This window comes from Diplotaxodon limnothrissa, linkage group LG19 (assembly GCF_057381915.1).
Source record: "Diplotaxodon limnothrissa isolate DT_005_m linkage group LG19, D_limnothrissa_male_GT1.1, whole genome shotgun sequence".
NCBI lineage: Eukaryota > Metazoa > Chordata > Actinopteri > Cichliformes > Cichlidae > Diplotaxodon > Diplotaxodon limnothrissa.
Genome location: NC_140614.1, coordinates 14382625 through 14409122, shown reverse-complemented (window position 1 = coordinate 14409122; position 26498 = coordinate 14382625). Strand labels below are relative to the sequence as shown.

The 26498-nt window shown below is 41.8% G+C and overlaps 1 protein-coding gene across 3 annotated transcripts; it reads left to right on the top strand.

Moving 5' to 3' along the window:
• On the top strand, positions 1 to 21283 carry LOC146611911 (calpain-1 catalytic subunit-like). Of its 3 annotated transcripts, none has more exons than XM_085343378.1 (21): positions 1 to 252; positions 688 to 757; positions 839 to 957; positions 1435 to 1568; positions 1650 to 1824; positions 2530 to 2604; positions 2684 to 2769; positions 2985 to 3059; positions 3186 to 3346; positions 9306 to 9463; positions 9759 to 9770; positions 9865 to 10073; positions 10189 to 10228; positions 10339 to 10398; positions 11553 to 11610; positions 11688 to 11749; positions 13358 to 13426; positions 13572 to 13650; positions 20344 to 20460; positions 20638 to 20690; positions 21257 to 21283. In XM_085343378.1, exons 1-21 carry the CDS (start codon positions 1 to 3, stop codon positions 21281 to 21283), a joined length of 2091 nt encoding a protein of 696 aa, XP_085199504.1. The 3 variants fall into 3 exon arrangements, with proteins under 3 accessions (XP_085199504.1, XP_085199503.1, XP_085199502.1); XM_085343377.1 differs by having other exon boundaries at positions 10333 to 10398; XM_085343376.1 differs by having other exon boundaries at positions 10189 to 10234; positions 10333 to 10398.
• The last annotated feature ends 5215 nt before the right edge of the window (positions 21284 to 26498 follow it).

The window sequence follows — 26498 nt, the reverse complement described above, 5'->3', positions numbered from 1 at the left end:
ATGCCTCCTCCCGGTGTATGCTTGAACATCATAGAGGCCCGCTACAAGAAGGACGGTTTCGGAAAATTCACCAAGCCCCAGAAGTTCTTGGGCCAAGACTACGAGCAGTTGAAACAGTACTGCCTCACAAGAGGAGTAAGCTTCATTGATGAGACATTTCTACCTGACAGAAGGTCCATTGGTCAAGAGATACTACGCCATGGCATACTGAGCCCTTCTGAACTGGCCTGTGTGGAGTGGCGGCGACCAGCAGTGAGTGTAATTTTGTAAAGCTAAACTGCTCAGCTGATTATAAAAAGAGCAATTCAGTTTTAGTACTTTCACTGCATTTAGATTGAGTCTCACTACACGAAGAATTTCTTATTCTACGGTTCAAAAACAGCACAGTCAGGTTTCTGGTTTAGTTTGTCAGAGCTCGACACAGATATTTGATACACTGCAGCTTTAAGTACAAGTAATACCTTCTCTTATACTTTCCAAAAACAGATTTCAGGTATGCTTTTTTGTTTGGTTCAACGAAACAACAGTCTTCAACATGCTATTGTGACTCTTAAGATAATTGAAAGATTATTTCAGTGTGGATGAATAAATGCACATTTTTGTGAAGGATACACTAAAAGAAATGTGCATCCTTTCCTTTAACACTTCCAGAACTTTACTTCCTGATCAGCACTCTCCCTTTTTCAGGAAATTGTTCGTTTTCCAGTCTTAGTACTTGACGGAGTCTCCAGGTTTGATTTTGGTCAAGGGAAACTAGGTAGGGAAATGTCTTCATGAATATATTTATTGTTCTCCTCACCTGATTTCCTGTGGTAACCCTGAGAATATTTTTGAACAGGAAACTGCTGGTTTCTTGCGTCAATCGGAGCGCTGACGTTCCAGAAATCCATTTTCACAGAAGTTGTCCCGCTTGAACAACGATTTGATGAGAACTACTGTGGGATTTTTCACTTCAGGGTAAACACCAACATGTAACAACACAAAATATTTTTATTGATCACTACTTGTGTTCAATAAAAACACACCTGTCAAAAATACTTAGTGATTTATTTATTTATTTTTGAGATGTTCCTTTTTGTTTGTATTTTAACCACAGCAGAATAAACTAGCTAAAAAGCATGTGCTATGGGTTTAAAATTTTTTTTACTGCTTATATTTTATTTTAACACATTTTCATGTTGAAACTAAACTGTGTGTAACGTAAATGCAGAATCCTGCAACTTTTAGGGTCACAGGAGAGGAAATAAATTGCTGGATATGCATTTTCCTAAATATCAGATTGGCCTGAAAGGGAACAAAATTCCTGGCCCGAATCATCTTTTCATCTATCATCACTTTTACAGACCGAGGTCGAGCGCCAACACGCTACAAGACTTTTTTTTTTTTTTAAATAATAAATCAAGAGTGACATGCTAGATTCTTTTTTCCCCCCAGTTCTGGAGATTTGGGCAGTGGGAGGATGTGGTCATTGATGACAAACTACCAACAATCAATGGCAGACTAATCTTTGTTCATTCCAAAAACCAAAATGAATTCTGGCCTGCTCTCCTGGAGAAAGCCTATGCTAAGTATGCAATCTTAATCTTAGACATAATGAGAGTTGAAGGTGTGATTTCTCTAAATATTAAAAAACTGTATTATCCTGTCAGGGTTTGTGGTTCCTACTCCGACATGATTGCTGGAACTCCTTCAGAGGCTATGATGGACTTCACCGGTGGCGTTCACATTAACATCGAGCTGTCACAACCGAGTCCAAGCCTGTGGGGGCTGATCTGCAGAGCTGGCAAATCAAACACACTGATGGGCTGTGGTACACCTCCCAGGGTAAGTAGTACTACACCACACAGAAGCACCAGCATTGGCTTAATGTCCCTGATACTTCTGCTGCCCTATACTCACTCATACAGGACTTGTTTTTATACTTTCATTTTGATCTCACTAAACACCTATAAAGTTTTATAACTGTATCCGGCGCAGTTTTGGTATCATTTTGTCAGAATCTACCTAGAGACAGAGGTTTAAACATCTGCCAAAGCAGCTAAAAAGACCTTAGTCATGGTTATAAGCTTTTATTACAGTCACTTTATAAATGCCGCTATAAAACGACTGTTTGTAACACTTATAACATGGTCTTGACATTACCCAAGGATAAAGTTCATTGGCAAGGCAGGGATGGCTCTGTGTGTGCTATAGACAGAAAATCAAGACTCAAATGCTGGAAAACCTTTGCTTACATGAGCCAGTTTGATATAAATGAATGGGTCCTGTTTTAAGACACCAACGCTGCTTTTGTTCAGTTATTGTGCGTACTCATGCCAGTCTGACATTTAGTATATATTTAACTCTGCAAGGAAATAACATTTTGAAAAACATCTGAGCAAAGTAGTGTCGAATTTAGCCACAAGCAAACAATTTCACAGTCACTTGCACACGTAAAATGATTTATTGGCTTCATCATCATCAATAGAAGTTGATGTTCTTAATGTATAATATTCTACTTTACTAGTGGCAAATGCTTTTGTCTTGTAGGATACATCTGGTAACGAAATATTACCAAATGGACTGGTTGCAGGCCATGCATACACTGTGACAGGTATCAAAGAGGTAAAGATTTGTACTGGAAATAGAAAAAAAATCAAATGATACTTAAAATTAACAAAAAAAAATGGTGGTTTGCGGTCAGATGATGAGTCGAGGAAAAATCGTATACCTTGTGCGTTTGTGGAATCCCTGGGGTAAAGGAGAGTGGAAAGGAGACTGGAGTGATCGGTAAGTCAGACTCACACTCATGGCTCTCAACTTAAAAGATGGAAAGCAAATCAATGTCAAAACCTATGTGGTAGCCTTCTATCTAGTGTAAAGATTATATTTCAAGTATGGCTGTGGACACATGCAGGAGAGCTTTTCTGAACTCCCTTTGAATATTCAAAAGAATTTTGAAAAGCTGTCTCTTTGTCTAAATAAAATGACAAATTTTCTTTGAGGTCTCCTCTGTGGCAAACTGTGAGTCCTGAAGACCGTGAAATGTGCCTTTCAGTGGCTGATGATGGAGAGTTTTGGTAAGAAAACTTGTGAAATTAAAAAACAAAAAACCAAACACAAAATACAAACACTTTTTGCATTGTACCCTAACAGCCCATCCAGATGTAAAACAAGTAATCTCAAAATTCATCTGATTTTTACAGGATGACCTTTGAAGATTTCTGTAAGTTCTACGCAGATATTGACATCTGCGGGCTGTCTCCTGACTTCTTTAATGAAAGTGACTCTAGTCAGTGGACGACCTCTGTGTATGAGGGCCGATGGGTTGCAGGAACCACTGCTGGAGGTTGCCTTAATTACAGAGGTATTAAATCTCATTGCAAATGCGTTGAAACATTAAATACATACAGTATCAGTTGAAAGTTTTAGAACACCCCAATTTTATTTATTTTTTGTGAAAATTATGCATTTTACTGTCTCATTGCACTCTGAAATGAAAACATTGTACAAATAAGCAGTTGGAGTTAAAAAAATAAATCAAAATAAACCACCCCACCCCTGGCATCGTTGCCCACCTCTCAATTTTAAATACACGTAGACATTGAGGGCTAGCAGGAGGGACCATGCGCTTACCTGCTGCTCTCTGGCAGGTAGCTCCAAGCCCTCCTGGGTTTTAAATGCACCTTAGAACACACATGCATCAACATTACAATGAGCGGGTGGAGGGAGGTTCGGAGTCTTCTCTCACCCCCGTTCTCTGCGACCTGCTGGAGCAGGGGGGCTAGGACTAGGAGGAGGAGTTGGCCGTCCGACTGTGGTCTGGAGTGTGGAGCCTTCCTGCTGCTGCGGAGTCGGGGCGGTCTGCCTCCCACCAACGCAGGGAAAAGGGAAACACCACCTGGGTCTGGGTGCAGTTCCCCCCTCCAGGGGCGGGGGCACCTAGACCCGGTTTGTAGAGTACGCTTGGGGAGTGTGATCGTGTGTACAACGTCTCTTTATGTCTGTCTCCACGTTGGTTGAGTGTGGAGTAAGTGCATATGAGAGCATGAGGGTGGGAATGGATGTTTGTATCTGTGTGTGCCTGTATGTCTGTGTCTATATGTCAGGTTGGGTGTCAGGCGCCACCTCTCTGGGGACATCTCAGGCCCTCCAAGGTTTGGAGGCCTATCTCCCCCTACCACCACTTCCCCTGCCAGTGGCGGACCCCCTCAGACATCGGTGCGTTGGTGGTTCTTTGTGTCCGGGGATGGGCGTCCAGGTACACACCGGCTCACTCCTTGGCGGCCGCTTATCGGGGCCTGGAGCCTGGGGCTCGCTCGGGCCACTTCGGAGGTGGGGTGCCCCCGGCCTCTCGGCCTGGGGCTCGGTCACTAAGGCGCAGCTGGCTGCCGGCGGAGCTCACGGGCGCGTCACTGCAACTCCCCCTGGCTTCTGCGCCGCGGCTGCTGAGTGAGCCCTCATCTGGGACTCTCCTCAGCTCTTTCCGGGACAGTGGCGCAGCTGCCCCTCTGTTGGTCTTCCTTGGTCTCTTGTGTTCTGGGGGCCTCTGGATGTCTGGAGTTTTGATCTCCTCCACACCTGCTTCACGCCCTGGAGGACGGGGCTGTGGCCCCCCCACACCCTCTAGCAGATTATTACATGAAGGAACCTTTTAAAAAAACAAAAAACAAGCGCGTCCATGCTCACAGGTGTACACACGGGTGATCACACCCACAAACTACACCCTTTTTGGCTCCTACCTCAAAGCACACTATGTTCTGTTGATCTTATGTGCTGCACAATAATGTTTAACATTTAGTATTTACTGTCATATTCCCATATATCATTGTGATGTTGTTTATTCTATTACTCTTGTTCTCTTCTGCTTGCTTTCTTTTTTCTTTCTCAGCAGGTGATCCAGGTGATTGATATATGCATTTTTTTTTCTCTGCCCGTTCTGTTGGTTTTTGTCTTTTGCCCTTCTCCCCCGTCCCTCTTCTCAGCTGTTTCTCTTTCCCTCTTTCTTTCTCCCCTTCTTTCCCCCAGTCAAGTCTGTCCCGTATTCAGTAAGTGAAAATAAAATAAACAATAAAAGGTGAATCAAATGGACCATTACGGCAAGGCTGGGATGGTCAGTTTGGTAAAGTAAATCCGTTGGGCATCTTTCTTTGCCTTTAGACAACAATTCTGATGGCAAAAGAGCCAAACGGGACAGGCCAAAAAAAAAAAAAAATAAAAAAAATAAATAATAATAATAATAATAATAATAATAAATCTGAATAAATTGCAAAAAAAAAATAAAAAAAATAAAAAAATAAATAAATAAATAAATAAATAAATCATGGAATCAATTTAGAGACCAAAATGTACTATCAACTTTGACTCTTCAAAGTAGCCACCGTTGGCAGATACAAAGCGCTTTGAGTGCTCCAGGAGAGAAAAGCTCTATATAAGAATCAGTCCAATAACCATTTACCATAGAACAGCTGGACACACCTGTGTCATTCGTTCTACAATAGAAATCAAATATTATTCTGAAAGTTCTTCCCATATCTGTTGCAGAAGTTCCCATAAATGTGTGGCACTTGTAGGTTGCTTTGCTTTCACTCTTCTGTCCAGTTCATCCCAAACCAGCTCGATGGGATTTAATTCTGGAGACTGTGCTGGACACTCCATGTTTTCAAGCTTATCTTGTTCTTTTTTTCCTGAGGTAGTTGTGGCATAGCTTGGATTTATGTTTTGGTTCATTATCTTGCTGTAGGATGAACACCTGAACAACTAGGTGCATACTAGAGGGTATTGCATGGCGCTGCAGATTGCTTTGGTAGCTGTTTTGGTTTAGGGTGCCTCTCACTATGTACAAGTCACCCACCCTGGATCCAGCAAAACAGCCTGAGACCATCACACTTCCTCTTCCATGTTTGACAGTTGATGCCACACACTGTGGAACCATTCTTCCCCTACTTGAGTACAAAGATCCTGCATGGTGAACCGAAGAGTTCAAATTTTGATTCATCAGTCCACAATACCTTCTTCCAGTCTTCAGTAGTCCAGTGGCGATGTTTCATGGCCCAGGCAAGCCTCTTTGTCTTATTCTGATGTCTTAGCATTGTCCTGTCAAACCTGCAGCTCGAAGTCTTCTCTTCACAGTTGAAATTGAGACTTGCTTACTATGACCACTATTAAACTGTGCTTGAAACTGTTGTCCTGTGAGCCACGTAGTTTCTCAGAAACGTGTCCTCTGAGTTATTTGAGGTGGCTGTAGCTCAGGTGGCAGAGCAGGTCAGCCACTAATCAGAAGGTCGGTGGTTTGATCCCAGGCTGCATCCTGGCTGCATGCCAAATATCCTTGGGCAAGATACTAACCATGTTTGCCTACTGGTGGTGGTCAGAGGGCCCGGTGGCGCCTGTGTCCGGCAGCCTTGCCTCTGTCAGTGCGCCCCAGGGCAGCTGTGGCTACAATGTAGCTTGCTATCGCCAGTGTGTGAATGGGTGAATGACTGAATGTAGTGTAAAGCGCTTTGGGGTCCTATGGACTAGAAAAGCGCTATACAAATGCAGGCCATTTACCATTTGTGGCTTTGGGTCTGCCAGACCTCTTCCTGTCAGAGTTTGCTCCAGTTTCTGAGTGCCTTTTGATGGGGAAGAAAACAGTACTCACTGTCATGAAATGTTTCTCCGACTGAAAACGCTTCGTCCAGATGAACAGAATCAATTTTTCAGGATACATTTTTAAGCGTTATGATGGTCTGTCTCGCTTCCATTGTTAATTGCATTTTTCTGGCCATTTTTGTAGCAACACAGTGCTTTCTGCAGTACAGTACTGTTCAACTGATCACAAGGGTATGGTACCACAGTGTGTTTCATACTGCTTTTATGCAGACAGAGGGGGTTGGAAGGAATCCAGAAAAGTTGGAACCCATGTAGGAATCAGTAATTGGCCGTCCGACTGCGGTCTGGGGTGTGGGGCCTCCCTGCTGCTGCGGAGTCGGGGTGGTCTGCCTCTCCCCACCGCAGGGAAAAGGGTAACACCACCTGGGTCTGGGTGCAATTCCCCCCTCCAGGGGCAAGGGTACCTAGACCCGGTTTGTAGAGTACGCTTGGGGAGTGTGATTGTGTGTACAGCGTCTCTTTATGTCTGTCTCCACGTTGGTTGAGTGTGGAGTGAGTGCATATGAGAGCATGAGGGTGGGAATGGATGTTTGTGTCTGTGTGTGCCTGTATGTCTGTGTCTATATGTCAGGTTGGGTATCAGACGCCACCTCTCTGGGGACACCTCAGGCCCTCCAAGGTTTGGAGGCCTATCTCCACCCACCACTTCCCCCGCCGGTGGCGGACTCCCTCAGGTGTCGGTGTGTTGGTGGTTCTTTGTGTCTGGGGGTGGGCGTCCGGGTACACACCGGCTCACTCCTTGGCGGCCGCTTGTCGGGGCCTGGGGCCTGGGGCTCGCTCGGGCCCCTTTGGAGGTGGGGTGCCCCCGGCCTCTCGGCCTGGGGCTCGGTCACTCAGGCACAGCTGGGGGCCGGCGGAGCTCACGGGCGCGTCACTGCAACTCCCCCTGACTTCTGCTCCGCGGCTGCTGGGCGAGCCCTCATCTGGGACTCTCCTCAGCTCTTACTGGAACAGTGGCGCGGCTGCCCCTCTGTTGGTCTTCCATGGTCTCTTGTGTTCTGGGGGCCTCTGGATGTCTGGAGTTTTGATCTCCTCCATACCCGCTTCACACCCTGGAGGACGGGGCTGTGGCCCCCCCACACTCCCTAGCAGATCATTACATGGAGAAACCTTTGGAATGCAAGCATGCTGATCCACACAGGTATGCACACATGGGTATTCACAGACGCGGACTAAAGCTTTCTTGGCTGCTACCTCAAAGCACACTGTGCGCTGTCTATCTTGCGTGCTGCACAATATCGTTTATTATTTAGTAAATATTGATATCTATGACTAGCTAGTTTATTGTGATGGTGCTTTGTTTTCTCTATTATTATGTTGCTCTTTGTTGTTTGCTGTCTCCTCTGTTTGTTTTTTTTTGTTTGTTTGTTTTTTTTTTTTTTCTCCATACAGGTGACCCAGGAGTTCTTTTTTTTTTTTTTTCTCTCTCTCTTCCCCCCCCTTCTCGCCGTCTCTTCTCCCCTTTGGTTTTCTTTCTTTCTCTCCCCCTCTTTCTCTCATTCATTCCCCCTGTCCTATTTATTAAAAAAAAAAAAAGACAAAGGATGAACTGAAGCTCTGCCATCACGTAATGTTGCATACTGCTGTTTCTGATGTCATTTAGAAAAAAAAAAAAAAAAAAAAAAAAAAAAAGGAATCAGTAATTGAAGTTTTCAAAGCTTGATCAACCTCCATTGTCCCAGCACAGCTTTTAATTGCTAACCCATTTTGTGTTCCATGAAAAAGGCCTTTGTGTATAATTCCAAAAATGTACATTAATTTGGGTAACCACGCCATTTAAAAAAAAAATCTTATTTATTTATCTTTTTTACCTCCGGTAGTTCACTTACCTTTGTACCATTTCAAGCTATTCACTGGACTTGAATGACTTGAATTGCAATAAATAATTGGGAAAATTGGGATGTTCTAAAACTTTTGACCGAGAGTGTATACTAGAAAGAATGTACCGAAATAAGCACAAATTGGTAAAGCACGAACACATACATGTAGTGTTTGTGTGATTTTAATATTTAACAGATTCACATTTAAGATTTTTATGAACCTCGGTTTCTTTATCCATCTTATTATATTTGATGAAATAGACAATTAAAAGAGATAAAAGAGTCCTGAAGGTCATAGGTGCTATGTAGGAATTTATTTCAGCAATTATTAAATAAGATTATTCTTTTAGTCTTGATGCGGACCCTAAAATTAACAATGGGTCCAATAGGGCAACAAGTTCTTTAGTTAGTGTAGTTAGTATTAAGGTCATTGCTTAATTTTTTTTAGTTTAACATAACTCTGTTATGTTAAACTAAAAAAAATGTGAATGCAAATTTCAGCTATTTTTTCCAAGTATTGTAGGTATTAAAATTCTGTAACCAGTAGTAAAAAATATGTTACAATATTAAAAGCCCAAATATGGTAACATAGATTTTTCTTGTGAATGGAAAGAATAAGTTGGACATCCATAACAATACAGACCCATAAACAGAGTTGTAAAGTCTTTTCCACAGTATATTATCTATATAGCTCATTTAATTGCATGACTTTGTCATTTATTAAACAAAAGTTCAGTGAACCTTTCACCCACCTGACCTGGACTATTTAACCAGCCTTGCTTTCAGGTTCATTTTTGAACTTTCATTTTTTTGTGTCCAGCAAATAAACCATGTTTTTTATTTGCTTTCTAGACAGTTTCTGGACTAATCCACAGTGTCGTTTCAAAATTTGCGGTGGATACTCAGAGAAAGACGGTGATAAAAACATAATGGTGTCTCTCATGCAAAAGCCCGAAAAAAGGAACAGACACCTGGCGCAAAACCTCCACATTGGGTTTTTCATATTTGAGGTAAACATTACTCTTTGCTGCCTAATATGGAAATGTCATGACACTTTTATGTTTTGAATCGTTTCCAAGTTGCAAAGGTATTGCACATCAGGATGGTGATAAGGATAACCTCAACTTGAAGGCTACACTGCTATTCCTTCAATGATTAAACCTTTGGCTCAGTTGTCATCATCTTTGAAGAGCATATAATCATTAGTAAAAGATGCATACAGATTTCATTAGGGTTGTATTCTGACACTAACTGAGTATATTTCTTATTCTGAACATGAACCAACTTGCACTGATTTCCTTCAAGGTGACTGAAAAAGTAAGAAACAGTTTGTATCCAGTTCCCATTTACAGATACAGCAGTCCCACTTTAAATGGTGTAAGATAACTGACATATCTACCTGCTATTTCAGTATAAGACACAGAGAGGGAAGTTTACAGAGGAGTTCTTCAAATCCCAGGCACCTGTTGCCCAAACTAAAACCTACCTGAATGCCCGTGAGGTGATGGAGTTCTTTATGTTAAAGCATGGGGAATACTTGATTGTGCCATCCACCTTCAATCCCAACGAGACAGCCTCCTTTATCCTGACCATCCACGCAAAATCAGAGACCAACTGCTAGTATGCACACTCATTGTTTGTGCAAACACAACATTGCTAAATTGGAACAATCTGCATGAGATATATGCAAAACAGACAAGAACAAATAAATTGTGATTTTTTTCTTTCTCTGCAGTGATAATTCTGGTGATCACAAACATGAGCTTGATGAGAAGGTGGGTGTTCAACAATAAATCACGTCTGGTTGCGGTTGTGTTATATGCTAAATGATATGTAAATAGCTTTTTATTTAACACAGAATTTAATTTCTCTGTTTCAGGTCAAGGTAAAAAATCAACAAGATGATGAACAAAGGAGAGAGTTTTTCCATAAACACTCTGACAAGGTAACTTCCTGTTATTTTCTCACGAGCATACTTGACACTGTTGAGTTTACTATTTCTCTTATATAGACTGAGTTTTATCACACAGTGGAAACTTTTGTTTGTTTGATAAGATTTTTTTCATCTTTATCTAAAACTTATCTGTGAGAGGTTTGACTAACTATTATACTTCAGTGCACAAAATAAAACTGTTTGACTTCTGTATACAATGAACATAAAACGTGCTAACACGAAAGTTTAAATGCATTTCGTTACATTTGTTCTCAACTAAAAAAAAATCCACAACAGAACATCAGTTGTGTATAAAAGTGAGAAATTTTAAAGTGAAAGCTTAATCATCCTGATTAATTTTTTGGCTACTTTAAAGATGCACTTGTGGTTTAGTTGTCTTCTCACTGTTGGTTATTTAGTAGCAATTTAAGCTAGGATCAAAATATGCATATCTTGTATGACACATCATTATTGGGTCAGTAGGGTGAAGAAAGCTTAACTTACTGAAGAACTAAGTTGATATAAATAAGACAGAAATAAAATATGAAAATGGAAAAAGACTGTTTAAATATTAGCATTGTATAGCTCTAAATTACACATTTCTTTAAGACAAGTTCAGTGTCCATAGTAATAAAACCAAGGTACTTATAGACAAACTTTTTCTAATTTAGTGTCCTATGAAAAGTAGCAATATTTAACTGGCTAAGTAATGTTAGCCAGCTTTATTGGAAACTTTTTTTTTTTTTAAATGGGTTTTAATCTGAGTTCAAATCTTTTTTGAAAGCACTTAGATGTTTCCAGACACGACAAAAATCAACGTGTAACTCACTTAATTATGAGAACTGTGAATAACAGTGGCCCTAGAATTGCACCCACATGCTGAACTAATAGCCATGCATTACTTCATGTATCCATCTTTTCCATCTAAAATAATTATTTCGGGGCAACTTGAAATAACTGGATTACAACTCGTAATATTTAGCTTGATGGGTTAGAGTTTTGCTAAAGCTAGCAAAGATTTTGTATTGTAAAAGAGAAATTACAGCAATACACAAATTAGTCAGAGTGTGTGTTTGCTAGTGTGTGTGGACAGTTTAATTTGGACGTTAACAAGTGACCGAGGCTCATAAACAGAAGTATAAGAGAAACCCTGTTTTCGTTTCCAGTATGAAGAAGTGGATGCTGAGCAGCTTCAGAGGCTTCTAAATGAAAACATCCTAAAAGGTTTGGACTTCAAGAGACTACAGCTTAAGAGCTCAAGATTTATATATTTCTGAAATATATATTTCTGTTTCATTTAGGAGACCTGAAATCTGGAGGCTTCAGTATTGACGCCTGTCGCAGCATGGTTGCATTAATGGATGTATCCTGTTGTGGTGCATGTGACATTTGTCATAGTCACTCAGACAATGCAAATAATAGATTTACATGTTCTCCACATTTTCAAACATTTGCATGCATGATCACAGCAAGTAATTTGAAAATAATATCAAAAAGTATCTTAAACAGAGTTAAACAGTCAACAATCCAGGTGAGGAAGTCCCAACAAATTCTGTTCATCTGGATGTAGCATTGAAGGATATCTCAGAGTTCTTGCCAAATAAAAGTCTTAATTTTATCTCATGTTTTTGGAAAAAGGCCAGTTAGAAAAGTCTTCACCTTGTCACTTTGAGGTTTTATGAGAGTTTCTTCATATGGTTAGTAGTCCTGTAGAGTTCACGCTTTAGTGGGTCAGCACCAGTGTTGGGAAGGTTACTTTTAAAATGTATTCCACTACAGATTACAGAATACATGCCCCAAATTGTATTTTGTAACGTATTCCGTTACGTTACTCAATGAGAGTAACGTATTCTGAATACTTTGGATTACTTAATATATTATCATGCTTTTTACAACTACATGAATGTACTATTGCAGTGCGAACTATTACTTTTACTGAAGGTTATTCACCATACTAATACCAACTAGATGTTTAAATCTTAATATAAAATGAGTAACACTAGGGTGGACATTAGGTAAGGCTGCACTTTTTGCAGCGATCTCGTATAGAAAACTATTCTGCGCTTATATAAAACAGGTCCGCGGCTCCGAACCGTAAAGGCGTAAAACCATAAAGGGACCTCTGGCTAATACGTCGGGTTCGTGTCGGGCTCGTAGCTGAAAACTAGCTTTACTTTGTTGTCTGGGTCAACTTTGCTAGTGAAAGACAGAGAGAGGCGTTGAAAGGCTGCTCCAAAGGAATTTATTGTTTCGGAGGAAAACACGAACACGATGTAAAGTTGAGTCTTAACAGCTTACTTACAGCTGGGCTCGTCAGGCACTCTTTTTGGCTGCAGTGGTTATTATTATATTTACATGCTTCCAGCTCCCGTTTCTGCTCGGTGACAGCTCGTACTTTTCCTTTTTCTTCCTCCCTCGCTCACAGACACATAACGGGTATGGCAGTCCATCCACCCTGCAGCACGGACTACACTGCCCATGAGGCTACATTCTTTAGAGCGATGACTGTAACACTCTCCCTATTGCCTTCATATTAAATCATTTTTGTGAATAATTTTTAAAAATATTTCTTCACGTCATTATGCGGGTTGCAAGTAGAGGTGACATGGACTGCGAGATTGAGACACAGACATTAGAGCCTCTTAATGCGTGTTTTGTTTGGGTTTCCACCAGCGTGGAAACCAAAAATAAAGAGGGCATAGCCTAACATATGAAACAGGAAAATACCCTCGCGTAATCCATTCATTTCGACCAAGTAACTGTATTCTGATAACACCTTTATAAACGGTAACTGTAACGGAATACAGTTAGTCATATTTTGTATTTTAAATATGTAACGGCGGTACATGTATTCCGTTACTCCCCAACACTGGTCAGCACAGCTTCTTGGCTTGTAGAGGAGCTACCCAGTTGGCCAGTACATGTTTTACTCGCACACATAGCTTTGTTGCCTTAATGTTGGGTAAAACAGACATCAATTACAGGAAAACTCAACAGTGAGGAATTTCTTCGTCTGTGGAACAAAGTTGTTACATTCAAGGTAAAGACAATGAAAATTAGGTTAAATATTTGATGCTGAAAAAAGTAAAAAAAAATTTGAACTACATGCACGCTCTATAGTTAATTATGTATGGATAATACTTCTGCTACATTCCAATTGTGGCTTTTTTCTTTTTGTTTTCTAGGAAATTTTCTTCCGCACTGATGTTTCAAGAACCGGAACGCTGTCACTGAGAGAACTACGAAATGCATTCTTAGTTTCAGGTAGGCCTGCTTGGAATTCATTCATTCATTAATGTTCCTGAAACTACACTCTCCTGCAATCCTCTCACTGGACTCCCAAATGGCTAAGGCACACCACAACAGAAAATAGGACTGCTATTTCTTGTGACTGGGAAAAAACTTGGCAATTGATGCTTTGTGCTGGTCGTATGCAAGTAATTGCGATCACCAACTGATTGCCCAGAGCTTGCAACACCTTCAATCTCATGGCAAACATTTTCAATTGCAAAGAGATTGCTCATTTCACCTGGCGGAAGGCAACCTGTCTCCAAGGGATTATGGTGTACCTCAGATTGACTGCATCATTGTCTGACAGATTGGTGAAGGTTTGCAAATAACAGCCATGTTATTTATAAATGCAGATAAACTGCCAACAAGTTGCAATCAATCTGAGTCAGCCTCTGCTAATGACAGCAACTTGCTTTACTTTGAAAATGGACACTCGACTCAGCCGATGGCCATCTGGTTGTATTCTGGTTATCTTCCTATTAGTGCTGCCAGCGTCAATCTCGGAAAGAATAAGATAAAATATATAAATTAAAGTTAAAAAATAAAATAACTGTGCAACAAAATACACAATACACAGTATAGAACTATATAAGAATGTATGAAGAAATATAAATATATATATACACACAATAACAGCAGCTGTACAAGTATTAACTGGAAATAAAGAAATATAATGTCCAGTGTTGTGCAATCCACATTTGTAAGTGTCTTGTGCAGTGCAAATATGCCTAAAGTGATTAAGTGATGAAGTGAAAACAATGTCCAGAATGTCCAGTGTGTGTGTAAGAACTATATGTGTGGGTCAGTACTGTGTGGTGGTGTGATTGAGAGACCGTATCGCCTGCGGGAAGAAGCTCCTCCTCAGTCTCTCTGTGTTGGTCTTCAGGGAGCGGAATCGCTTTCCTGACCTCAACAGAGAGAACAGTCTGTTGTTGGGATGGCTGAGGTCCTTCACGATCTTCCTGGCCTTGGTCCAGCATCGCCTGCTGTAGATTGAGTGCAGGTCAGGGAGCTCGGAGCGGATGGTGCGCTCAGCTGACCGCACAACCCTCTGTAGAGCTCGTCTGTCCTGCATGGTGCTGTTCCCGAACCAGGTTAAGGTGTTTCCCGTCAGGATGCTCTCTATGGTGCACGAGTAAAAGTTCCTGAGCACCTTGGAGGGCAGTTGGAAGTCTCTCAAGAATCTGAGGTGGTAGAGACGCTGACGGGCCTTTTTCACCACGGTGTTGATGTGACAGGACCATGACAGGTCCTGCGTGATGTGAACTCCGAGGTATTTGAAGCTGTCCACTCTCTCCACTGGGCACTCGTTGATGACGGGGGTCTGGTAGTTCCTCTCCTGCTTAGTGCTGAAGTCCACTATCAGCTCCTTTGTCTTACTGACGTTTAGAAGGAGGTTGTTCCTCTGGCACCAGTTCTCCAGATTCCTAACCTCCTTCAGGTAGGCCGTCTCGTTGTTATCAGAGATCAGGCCCACGACGACGGTGTCGTCAGCAAACTTGATGATGGTGGTGGAGCTGGTAGTGGCCACACAGTCATGTGTACAGAGAGTACAGCAGGGGGCTCAGAACACACCCCTGGGGGCTCCAGTGCTGAGAGTGGTGTCCGCCCATCCTTACTGCCTGTGGTCTGCCAGTTAGGAAGTTGGAGATCCACTGACACATAGATGAGCTGAGTCCCAGATGCTCCAGCTTGGTGGTGAGTGTGGAGGGAATTATGGTATTAAATGCAGAGCTGTAGTCTATGAAGAGCATTTTAACATAATTCCCCCTTCTAGTGTCCAAGTGAGTGAGTGATGTGTGGAGGAGATGAGAGATGGCATCGTCTGTGGAACGATTTGGACGGTAAGCGAACTGTAGTGGGTCCAGTGTGTCTGGTAGTGAAGAAATGATGAAGTCTCTGACCAGGCGTTCAAAGCACTTCATCACTACTGAGGTGAGGGCTACAGGGCGATAGTCATTGAGAGAAGCAGGGTGGGGTTTCTTCGGGACAGGAACAATGATGGACTCTTTAAAGCATGTGGGGATCACCGACTGAGATGTTGAATATCTCAGTGAACACAGGAGCTAGCTGGTATGCGCAGTCTCTGAGGATACGACCTGGGATGCCGTCTGGTCCTGCTGCTTTCCTGGTGTTCACTCTTGTTAAGGTTCAAAATATTGGGGATGGACACCAGAGGAAAAACCCACAATAACAACACTGGTCCGGTCGGGTTGAGTCAAACGATGATTTAATGATCACACACGTGGGAGATGGACACTGTATGCAGACAGTCTCAGATCTCATCTCAAAAAACACATCACCATAGTTTTATGAAATCAGGGTATTAGAACGCCCCCTCATGCGTAGTGACAGGTGTAATACAATCAATGTTGACAATTTTATTTAACACAAAGAATAACATTGTCTCCTTCCCGAGGGCAGACGCTGACTGCCCCCGTCTCCTGGAACCGTCTGTACCCTGCTAAGACACAACATGGCAGCTACAAGGACTCTTTCATTTGTTAAGACCATCAGTGTGTATTGCTCTAAATCAAGTATATAATATTAAATGAATATTGCTGGATCAGCTACTTCTACTTAAAACATATTAAAACATGACTAAGCACAAAATCACCAAGAATAACATCTTATAAGTGCTGTGTAAGCGCGTGCGGCCTTCCAAGCTCAAAGCCTTTGCCCTCCATAGATCAGCCAGACTCGCGCTGGCTGTAGCTTTTAACCTTTAATTACCTTGAGCACAACTCTAGAATAAGCAACAAACTGCAATGTGTATGGAATGATCATGGTTACATCTGCAATGGAAAATCATGTTATTATTCTGGTACCTGTAAGAAAAGATCAAACTAAAGTTATCACCATCACTGTAATGCAAAGAATAATGTAAGGTCAAAAACTTCAATTTATGCTTAATGCAAAGCTGGTTATATACTTCTAATGAACTAATAATGCCATATTAAAATAATGAATGAAAATGAGAAAAACATCCCCTCCTTATTTTACAATTCCCTCTGTTGACCTCTGGAGAATCCAGAGGTCACAAACAGTTGTGTCCCTCCTTGGCCTACACATTCAGTTCTACATGCATCATTGGCATCATGGACATTGGAGTAATGACTCCAGGGTCCACTGCCCTCACAGACATACGTTTGAACATTCTTCTGGCACAAGGGATGAGACAACAACAAATAACCATAATACCCACCACAACAGACAAAGAAAACATGACCGAAGCGATAACCCCCTTCCACCGTCCGAACACTGAGGTCAGCCAGCCTTCCACCGGGTTATCAACACCTGAGTGATCATGCATAGTTTCAGAAAGGCTCTTTAGGCCCTCCAGAGCCTTGGTTACCGACCCATCTGGAGCAGTATTGTTTGGAATAAAGGTGCAACACTGATCGGCAAACATAGAACACACGCCCCCTTTTTCCGCTAACAACATATCAAGGGCCATTCTATTCTGCACTCCCATTAACGAGGTCGGACCCACCTGCTCCGCCAACCCCTCCATGCCGTCTCTGGTGAGGTTAGAGAGTCTCAGTACATTATAGTGAACATAATTGATCCTATCTACGTTCTTGTTTGGGGTCACTGGAAAGAAAGCAGAAATTATTGGAATATTTTCAAACCCGGCTGCTATTTGATCAACTAGTTTAAATTCATTTGGAACCCCCCTGGGCACTCCAATGGAGTCGATCCAGGTGGGGGAATTCATTCTAGGGTCATAAACATTTATGTCATGAATTCCTCTCTTCCTCAAAATGTGTCTTTTGCGCCTGGCTGCCAATGTGCGCGTATTGTGTGGGGGAATTGATTTTACCTTATCTCCGATTAGCATAAGTGGCGCTCCTAGTCTCACCATCGCGCACGTCCCCACGCTCCCAAGAGGAACTCTGACCAGTAAAGTCCTGTGCCCGCAATAGTAATACAGCCCGCTCCTAGCCCAAGTCCCAATTAGGGTGGCTGCATCACTCACATTGTTGGTGGTCCTCCCCGTCTGGGTGACCGAACACCAACTGGGGTCAATTTCCCCCAACCGATATTTAACTTTATCTGTGGTAAACTTAAAGCACGTATAATTATCTTTCCGGGGCATAAACGGCCCTACTTGCGTGAGCTTGCCAATAGGGGGAAATAGACTGGACAACACAGTGCAGTTCCCCGTATTCACAGCTCCTCTAGTCATCCGCAGCATACAATCATAGCCCCACTGATCCTCTGGATGCAGAGGTGCAGGCTCTATAAATAAACGCGGCCTTGCAGAAGCGCAAGCTACACAATTAGCCACTTTTTGTTCTCTAGCATTTTGGGCTATCCAGTCCAGCCAGATGTTACTGTCACTGAACCCAGTAGCGTGTTCAATCAAATCCTGAGGTTTCAGGGTGGTGTAGTCCACCGACACTACTCGCCTCTCCCTTGGTTCGTGCTCCTCTGGTGTAGCTTCCGACGACCCGCTCCCCTCCTGCCCTATAAAAGATGCAACAGAGCTGGTGGGGCTGGCAATCACACAAGTTGTCATGTCTTCTCTACCTGACGGTACGCGATTAGTTTTACTTATAACATCTTATAAGTGCTGTGTAAGCGCGTGCGGCCTTCCAAGCTCAAAGCCTTTGCCCTCCATAGATCAGCCAGACTCGCGCTGGCTGTAGCTTTTAACCTTTAATTACCTTGAGCACAACTCTAGAATAAGCAACAAACTGCAATGTGTATGGAATGATCATGGTTACATCTGCAATGGAAAATCATGTTATTATTCTGGTACCTGTAAGAAAAGATCAAACTAAAGTTATCACCATCACTGTAATGCAAAGAATAATGTAAGGTCAAAAACTTCAATTTATGCTTAATGCAAAGCTGGTTATATACTTCTAATGAACTAATAATGCCATATTAAAATAATGAATGAAAATGAGAAAAACATCCCCTCCTTATTTTACACTCTCTTGAAGGCTCTCCTTACTTCATGCTCGGAGATGACGAGCACGTTTCCGGTGCTGGCAGTATCTTCCTGTCTGCAGCCGTTAGCGCCGCTAGCACTAGCATTGTTGGAGTCCTTAGCTGCAGCCTCGAAGCGAGCATAGAAAGTGTTCAGCTCGTCTGTCAGAGTCACAGCCGCGTTCGTCATACCGGTTGTTGGTGCTTTATAGTCCGTTATTGTCCTTAGTCCCCACCACAGGCTCCTAGAGTCACTCTGTTGGAGTTGTGACTCTAGTTTCCTCCCGAAGCGCTGCTTCGCCTCTTTCACCGCCTTCCGCACGTTATATGATGCGGCTTTGTACGGGTCCATTTCCCCCGTCGTGAGTCCCGTATTGTAGGCAGCGGTGCGGGATCTCAGAGCGTCGCGGATGGTTTTATCCACCCACGGCTTCTGGTTGGGAAACGTTGTGATAGTCTTTGTCTCCACGGTATCATCCGCTAGTTTCCCAATGAATCCCACAACCGCTTCCGTAAACACGTTGACATCATCATCGGAGCTGTTTCTGAACATGTCCCAGTCTGCGTCGTCGAGTGCGTCCTGTAACGCGGCCACCGATTGATCCGTCCAGCGCGCGACCTTCCTCTGAACCGGAACTTCCTGTTTCAGCCTTTGTTTGTATTTTGGCATGAGGAAGATGGCGGCGTGATCGGATTTGCCAAACGGAGGGCGAGATTGTGCCTTGTAGCCATCCTTGACCGTAGTGTAGCAGTGGTCCAGTGCCCTTTCACCTCGGGTGGGGCAGGTGATGTGTTGATAAAAGTTTGGCGCTGCACGTTTGAGGTTGGCACTATTAAAGTCCCCCGTCACAATAAGCGCAGCGTCCCGGTGTTGTGTCTGGTGCTGTGTGAGTGCCTCATGCAGCTCGCATAAGGCGGTGACCGTGTCCACTTGTGGTGGAATATAAACGGCACTTATAATGACCGATGTAAATTCCCGAGGTAGATAAAAAGGACGACACATGATGGACAGTAGTTCCAGATTTGGTGTGCAGGAGCGTGTGAGAGGAACAACGTTCGCACTGTTGCACCAGTTGTTGTTCACCATTAAACACACGCCGCCTCCCCTTGACTTCCCCGAGTCCCGTGTCCTGTCCATGCGGTGAACCGAGAAGAACTCGGCCGGCTGGATGGCGTGGTCCGGCACCGCTGGGTTCAGCCATGTCTCGGTGAAGCAGAGGAGATTGCAGTCCCGAATGTCTCTCTGGAACTGTATCCTGGCCCTGAGGTCGTCAAGCTTGTTCTCCAGTGACTGGACGTTGGCAAGCAGGATGCTAGGCAGAGGTGTGCGGTGTGCACGAGCTCTCAGCCTGTTCCTGATGCCGGCTCGCTTCCCTCTAAGCCGCCGCTTCCCTCTAGGCCTCCGCTTCCCTTTGTTCTCCCTCAAGATCTCGCTCGGCCAGCTCGGATCCGGAGTTAAAAACTTCGAATTGTGAGTACATTGTATACCAATAGAAACAAGAGTGTCACTGTCATACCTAATGTACCCAATGGTGATGATTTTGCCGATTTAGAGACGCTGAAAACTAACTTAAAAAACAAAGACAAAGAAAAGGTGGTCGGAGCAGTCGTGACGGCAGCCGACCTCACCAGCGCCATCTTGTTAACTTTGTTAGAATCTAAGAGTTTCTGACCGAAGTCTCAATGTAAGTCATTAATGTGAATTTGTGTGTTTAATGTGCTTGTCAGGAATAAGGGTGAGTGACGACATGCTGAATCTGATGGCTCTGCGCTACGGCGCCTCCTCTGGACACATGACGCTGGAGAGCTTCATCAGTCTCATCCTTCGCTTTGACTGCATGAACAGTAAGTGAAGACAAGTGGGACAAGCTATGATCTGTTTATTTCTGTTTGTGATTTATCTGAAGTAAGTCAATCAAAAAATACAACCTCACAATGGAAAACTTTAACCTTTTTGTTGTGGAAGACATTAATTTTATACGTATCTTTTAAGAGATTCAATTAATTTTTGCTCATCAACAGAAATCTTCAGACAGTTATCTGATGGAAAAGCAATGACTCTTCAAGAGTCTGAGGTAATAAAGCCAGCTTGTTCTCATTAGTACATTTTATAACACATGTTGATTCATTTTGAAGTTCAGAGGAAAGAAAAATACATTATTTTTAAAACTGAAAATAAATTTATATACTATTCATAAATTATTTTACACGAAAGGAAACAGTTGCATACTCCTTGTGCATACCTTGAGCTACTTTGTGACCAAGTAGGGCATGTCCGGGATTTTAAAACACGTTGGTAAGGTTAGACAGTTAGCAACTGTTAATGTGTTAAGGGCAAACTTAGATTGGCATTTGCTAAAAGTTCAACTGATTTCACTTATATCCCTCAAGTGCAGCTTTTTTGAATGTTGTTATGATTAAAGTTTTTGAGAGTTACAAATATAGCCATCAAAGAGGGATGAAAGATACTGAGCCTTTTATCTTGGCCAGCTTTTATAGTTCAGCAGTCCGAGGAGAGCTATGTCAGTTGAAGACTCTCCCATGTCAGCCAGTGATCAAGAAGAGTAGGCCAGGATGTCCTTGGAGATAGGTGGAGGGGCTGCACATACTGCACTAACAACCGGTCTCTCTTTATTTCCAGTGGATGTACATTTCGATGTACACTTAACGCAAAGGAATGGACGTTTGATGCACAGTTCATCTGCACGCACTGAAGAAGAGATCCATGTATATTTTTCCTGCTAAGCTCTAAGTTGTCATTTAGATAATTGCCAAAATGCAAAATGCTTTCAAGATAACTTTTCTCAAAAAGTAGACATTTCTATTTTTAATTGTCATTTACTTGGCAATTTGTTTTTTACTGAGACAGACAGAGAAGACAGAAACTTATTGTAGAGGGAACAATCTGAGATATATAACGTGAATATAAATAATCAATGAAAATTAAATACTACAAGAATGTGCTTGCATGTAAAAGGCGGCTCTGAATTAGTAACTGTTCTAACAGAAAAACAGGAAAAGGCTATAAAGGATGTTTTTTCCTTGTGCACTTTGAGCTCATTAAACACACATAGATTACTGTATGTGAGGGTGCAATGTTTGGCCATGATGCTTTATTGATTAATTCATCACTCATTATTGACACAACAGTGCAAGAAAGCACCAGTGTGTTTGGAATCAATATACTGTTGAAATGATTTTATATCGTTATTCAAATGCAGCTCTTTTTGATAAATGCATTATGCACATATGTATCTGGCTTTTTCTTATTTTCCCACTGTCAACTCCTCATTTCAGGTTCAGGTTACTTTTTACATATAAGGCTCAATCATTTGGAAAGCATTCAGGGCCATTATCAAAAACACTCAAAATCACTGGAAAATTTTCATGTAAATACATTTAAATAAAGAAAAAAGAAGAAGAAGAAGAAGAAGTTTAGCAAATGAACCATGAATTCAAATTCTGGCACCAGAATCTGGAAGGTATTCATTGATTCAGCTGCAGCTCAGTGTTTGTAAACTGTAAGGGTATGTAGTAGAGGAAAAGCACCTAGGTATAGAGGCTAGCTCATCAAGCATCATGGGAAGTGGCACACTTCAACTCTTGATCGTGGCTCAAGAGTTGGGAGTTCGCCTTGTAATTGGAAGGTTGCCGGTTCGAGCCCCGGCTTGGACAGTCTCGGTTGTTGTGTCCTTCGGCAAGACACTTCACCCGTTGCCTACTGGTGGTGGTCAGAGGGCCCGGTGGCGCCAGTGTCCGGCAGCCTCGCCTCTGTCAGTGTGGCTGTGGCTACAATGTAGCTTGCCATCACCAGTGTGTGAATGGGTGGATGACTGGATGTGAAAGCGCTTTGGGGTCCTTAGGGACTAGTAAAAGCGCTATATAAATACAGGCCATTTACCATTTTCCTTGTGTAAAAACTCCCCAGTGAGCATGAGCTCAGTGAAACTCTAATAATTTCCAGCATAAATTTACTTACACCAGTAGCCTTGCTAAATGTTTGTAAATATTCCAAGACAGTACCAAGAGTTTCCCCTCTCAAGCATTTCAGAAGGTACAAAGGGAATGTTAATCCACAACACTGTAGTGAAATTAACAGGAAACACATATTCCCAGTATGTCAGCGTTTCTTCAATGGTTCCCTGTTAAATCTTGAGTTAAATTTTAAAAACTTTCACTTACATATAAAAGTCCTAAATACTCAAACCCTGTGATATCTTACACACCTCAAATACCATGTTAACTTAATAAAGAACTTTCATCCTCCACTGCAGACTTACTTGCTGCTTGTAGAGAAACTCTGTCTGCTTTTGAGATTAGTCTTATGCTGTTATAGGCTCAGGATTCTGCTGAGCTTCCCATGATGACGCTCTTAACATTTATTCTCACCTGTTTTCAACTCCCCAGACACTTACATACCACTGCTACATGTCATTAAAGTTTGTCTTTTCTCTCACATGGCATGCGAATGGTCTTTGTCTTCGTCCCTTATGCTTTCCTTTTTCTACACTCAGCAGTGGGCGATGACATTAAAAAGGAAGTTTTCCTTCCCACCTTTGCTACCTTTATCCATATTAGATCATCCTCTCAAATGGGCGGAGAGACCAGTCAATGGCCCACTGGTAACTGGCAGTTGCTAGGGAAAAGGGTGTATTCTGGCAACGGCTGGTGATAACATTGTTTGCAAAGAGATATATAACGTTGCCAGAGGTGTGGACTCGAGTCACATGACTTGGACTCGAGTCAGACTCGAGTCCAAGACTCCTTTGTTTATTGTGCATAAATAGTGAATTGTCCTGACACAATATTAAGTTTCGCTTCTGTTATTATGGTACATTGACAAAAACATATACTTTTATTCACAGGATAAAACAGTTTTTTGTATCACTAATTGCCCAGTACGATTACAGCATACAATATTATTGTCACTGCTACATTTCTGTGATGCTACCAGAAATTATTTCCAGTACTAATTAATTACCATTGAGCTCAAAGGTCCTATTAATAAACGGTTAACGAATGTGTATTTATGAAGACGATTTGTGAGACTGGTAAACTTATGATACGTACGATGGTCTTTACTTTCTACACGGTGCATTTCAAGGTCCTGTACCCATCCGTCGGTAAACTGTACCTGGGCTTGTTGCAGTGACCTGAAGTTACTAAACTTTCATGAGTGTATGCACTCACTCCAAGAACCGTATAATTATAAATATGCATATAAATATGCTACAATGAGATAGCTGACTTCATCTAACTAGCAAATGTTGTCCAGGCTACGTTGGTGACGCAGTTTTTTTAATGTGTATGATATTCTTGTCATGCGATTTTAAAGCCGGTCCTACAACCGCATCCAAGAATAACATGCGGCTTATCTCAGAACTGTCGGTGAAAATTATTCTAGGAGCTAAGTTTGATTGAGCTGCATTTTATAGAGGTGCAATTTCACAATTTGTATATATTTTCTATGTTCACTATTTTGTCATGTGTTGAGAAAAACACAGATTTAAAAATTACATGGTCTAATATTTACATTTAGCATAACTGCAACATGCTTTTTTCGGGTTTTTTTTTTAAAGACTCGAAAGGACTTGAAATTCAAAGTTTCAGACTTGTGACTTTACTCGGACTTTTACACCAGTGACTTGAGACTCGGCTCTGACTTGCCTGACATTACTTGAGACTTGACTTGTGACTTGAGGATAAAGACTTGAGACTTACTTGAGACTTGCAAAACAATGACTTGGTCCCACCTCTGAACGTTGCACTGAAAATCTCCTTGTGATTGCTTTGATTGCTAGCAGGCTTCCACAAATACCAGTCATTTTCATGGAAGCAGCAGTGAAACTGTGAAAAAGGGGATTAGTGTTGGGGTTGTTATTCAAAGAATAATGTATTACACATTAGTCATTATCCTAAGTCTTGCTGCTGGGCTGGTCTCGGCATTGACTTAGTTTTATCATCACTTTGGATCCTTGGGTTACTTTGCGTTAGCATGCTAGTGTCCTATAGAGTCCTTTTGTGCAATAAAAATAAAAGTACTTTCTATACCATTTTCCTCCTGTAACACTTGGTTGTCCATTGGTTGCGGCAGCAGGATACAATTTTTATTTTGAAAAGTTGTATCCTACTGCTTTCTCTGTGTCCACTTTGGATTGGAATTTCTTGGACGTTTCTTATTACAGCTCAGAGAGTAAGTAGCGAGTTTCTGCAGACAAGTTGGCATCTTTTGTGCAAACTACCGGTGGCAACCTGCTTGTGAATAAAAGCATCACAAGGCCAGCAGCAACAAGTACCATCTAGCAGCCACCAGTTAATCTATGCTTTCACTTCAGTTAGTTACTAAATATCAAGAACTTTGAAAGTTTCTTCAAGTGCAACATAGAAAAAAAACCATCAAACAGAAAAATAAAGGTTCTCGTTAGGGTCTCACATAATAATAAAGCAAGACTTCTCTCAGTTCAGAGGATAAATTCATCAAGTTACTGGCCCGAGAAAAAGCCAATTAATGGTACACAACATTAACATTTCCGAGTTCAAGCAGCAGACACAACTGAGCATCACCAGCTCTGAGATACATACAATCAAAGAAACCATTACTGAGGGAGACCAAGAAGGAGGATCAAACTGCTTTGTTAAACACACACACACACACACACACACACACAGATCCCAACAGTGTGTGAATGGATGTTTGCTTTACAGCATTTTCACTCACATCTGCTTTATAAATAGTGGAACAATTATTTGCTTCGCAGAAGGAACAAGACTTACAGCAAAACAAAGGCTCTGTGAGGGCTACTGGCCTGAAACACACCTTTTTTGGGTTGGGGTATAGCATGAAGGCAAATCCACTTCCTCCTGGGTTGTTGGAAAAACTCCAGGTGATGAGCTCATGAAGGTCCTGTAGAGAATAAACATGAATGAATGAGTTAAATGGTGGAGTACACCTTGGACTGGTCACCTGGCAAGAAACTTTTTATATATTTTTTAAATTTCTAAAGCATTCAAAGTGATAGAGGGAAGTAACCATAAAAGTGTCTAGGTAAGAAAAAAAAAGTTGTCAAAGAAGACTCAAAGAAGGCAAATCTACATATAAAATACGATTTTATTAAGAAAATGTAACTTTACAGGCAGCTATGCAGCTAAATATATAAAAACCCACAAGACAAATTATTTTTAAAGGTCCCAGCTGTTGGAAAAAAAGAGAATTGCTGAAGATCACAAAGAAAATGCTTTATTCAAAGAAGCAGAACGCAACCTCTCACTATTAGCTTAGGATTGAAACTGACCCAATGAAGTTTGCTGCTTCCTTTCCCCAATATAAAAGGAATTTTAAAAAGCAGCTGAAATAGAAAAATACATATAAAAACAAATGTACAGTTAAATGTGACATTTTTTTCTTTGAATTTCCATTTTCCGAGATTTTTTAAAATTTATTTACTTATCAGTTTAATTTCCCATCCACTTCATTCATTTTTGATTCATACAGTAGTCCCATGTCATTCACTAACTTCTGTATTTTGTTTCTATTAAAACTAGAGATGGACCGATCTGATATTACGTATTGGTATCAGTCCAATACTGACCTAAATTACTGGATCGGATATCAGAGAGAAATCGGAGAGAAATCAAAAATGTAATCCGATCCATTAAATATCACGTAACTCAGCTCATAACCTTAGCACGTCGAGCAGTATGCGTGACGTGATAGAGTGGCTGTGGCGTGCGAGACCTCTCGGTGGTCTGGTTGAGTGTTTGGAGCCTCGCTACCAAACCAGCATTTCATCTCCAAGAAAGTTATCCCAGAGAGAAGTAAAGCAAGTGTGTAAATTCATCTCTGAATGTTTGTACAGCATTCCCATATTAAGCCCTGCCTCTTC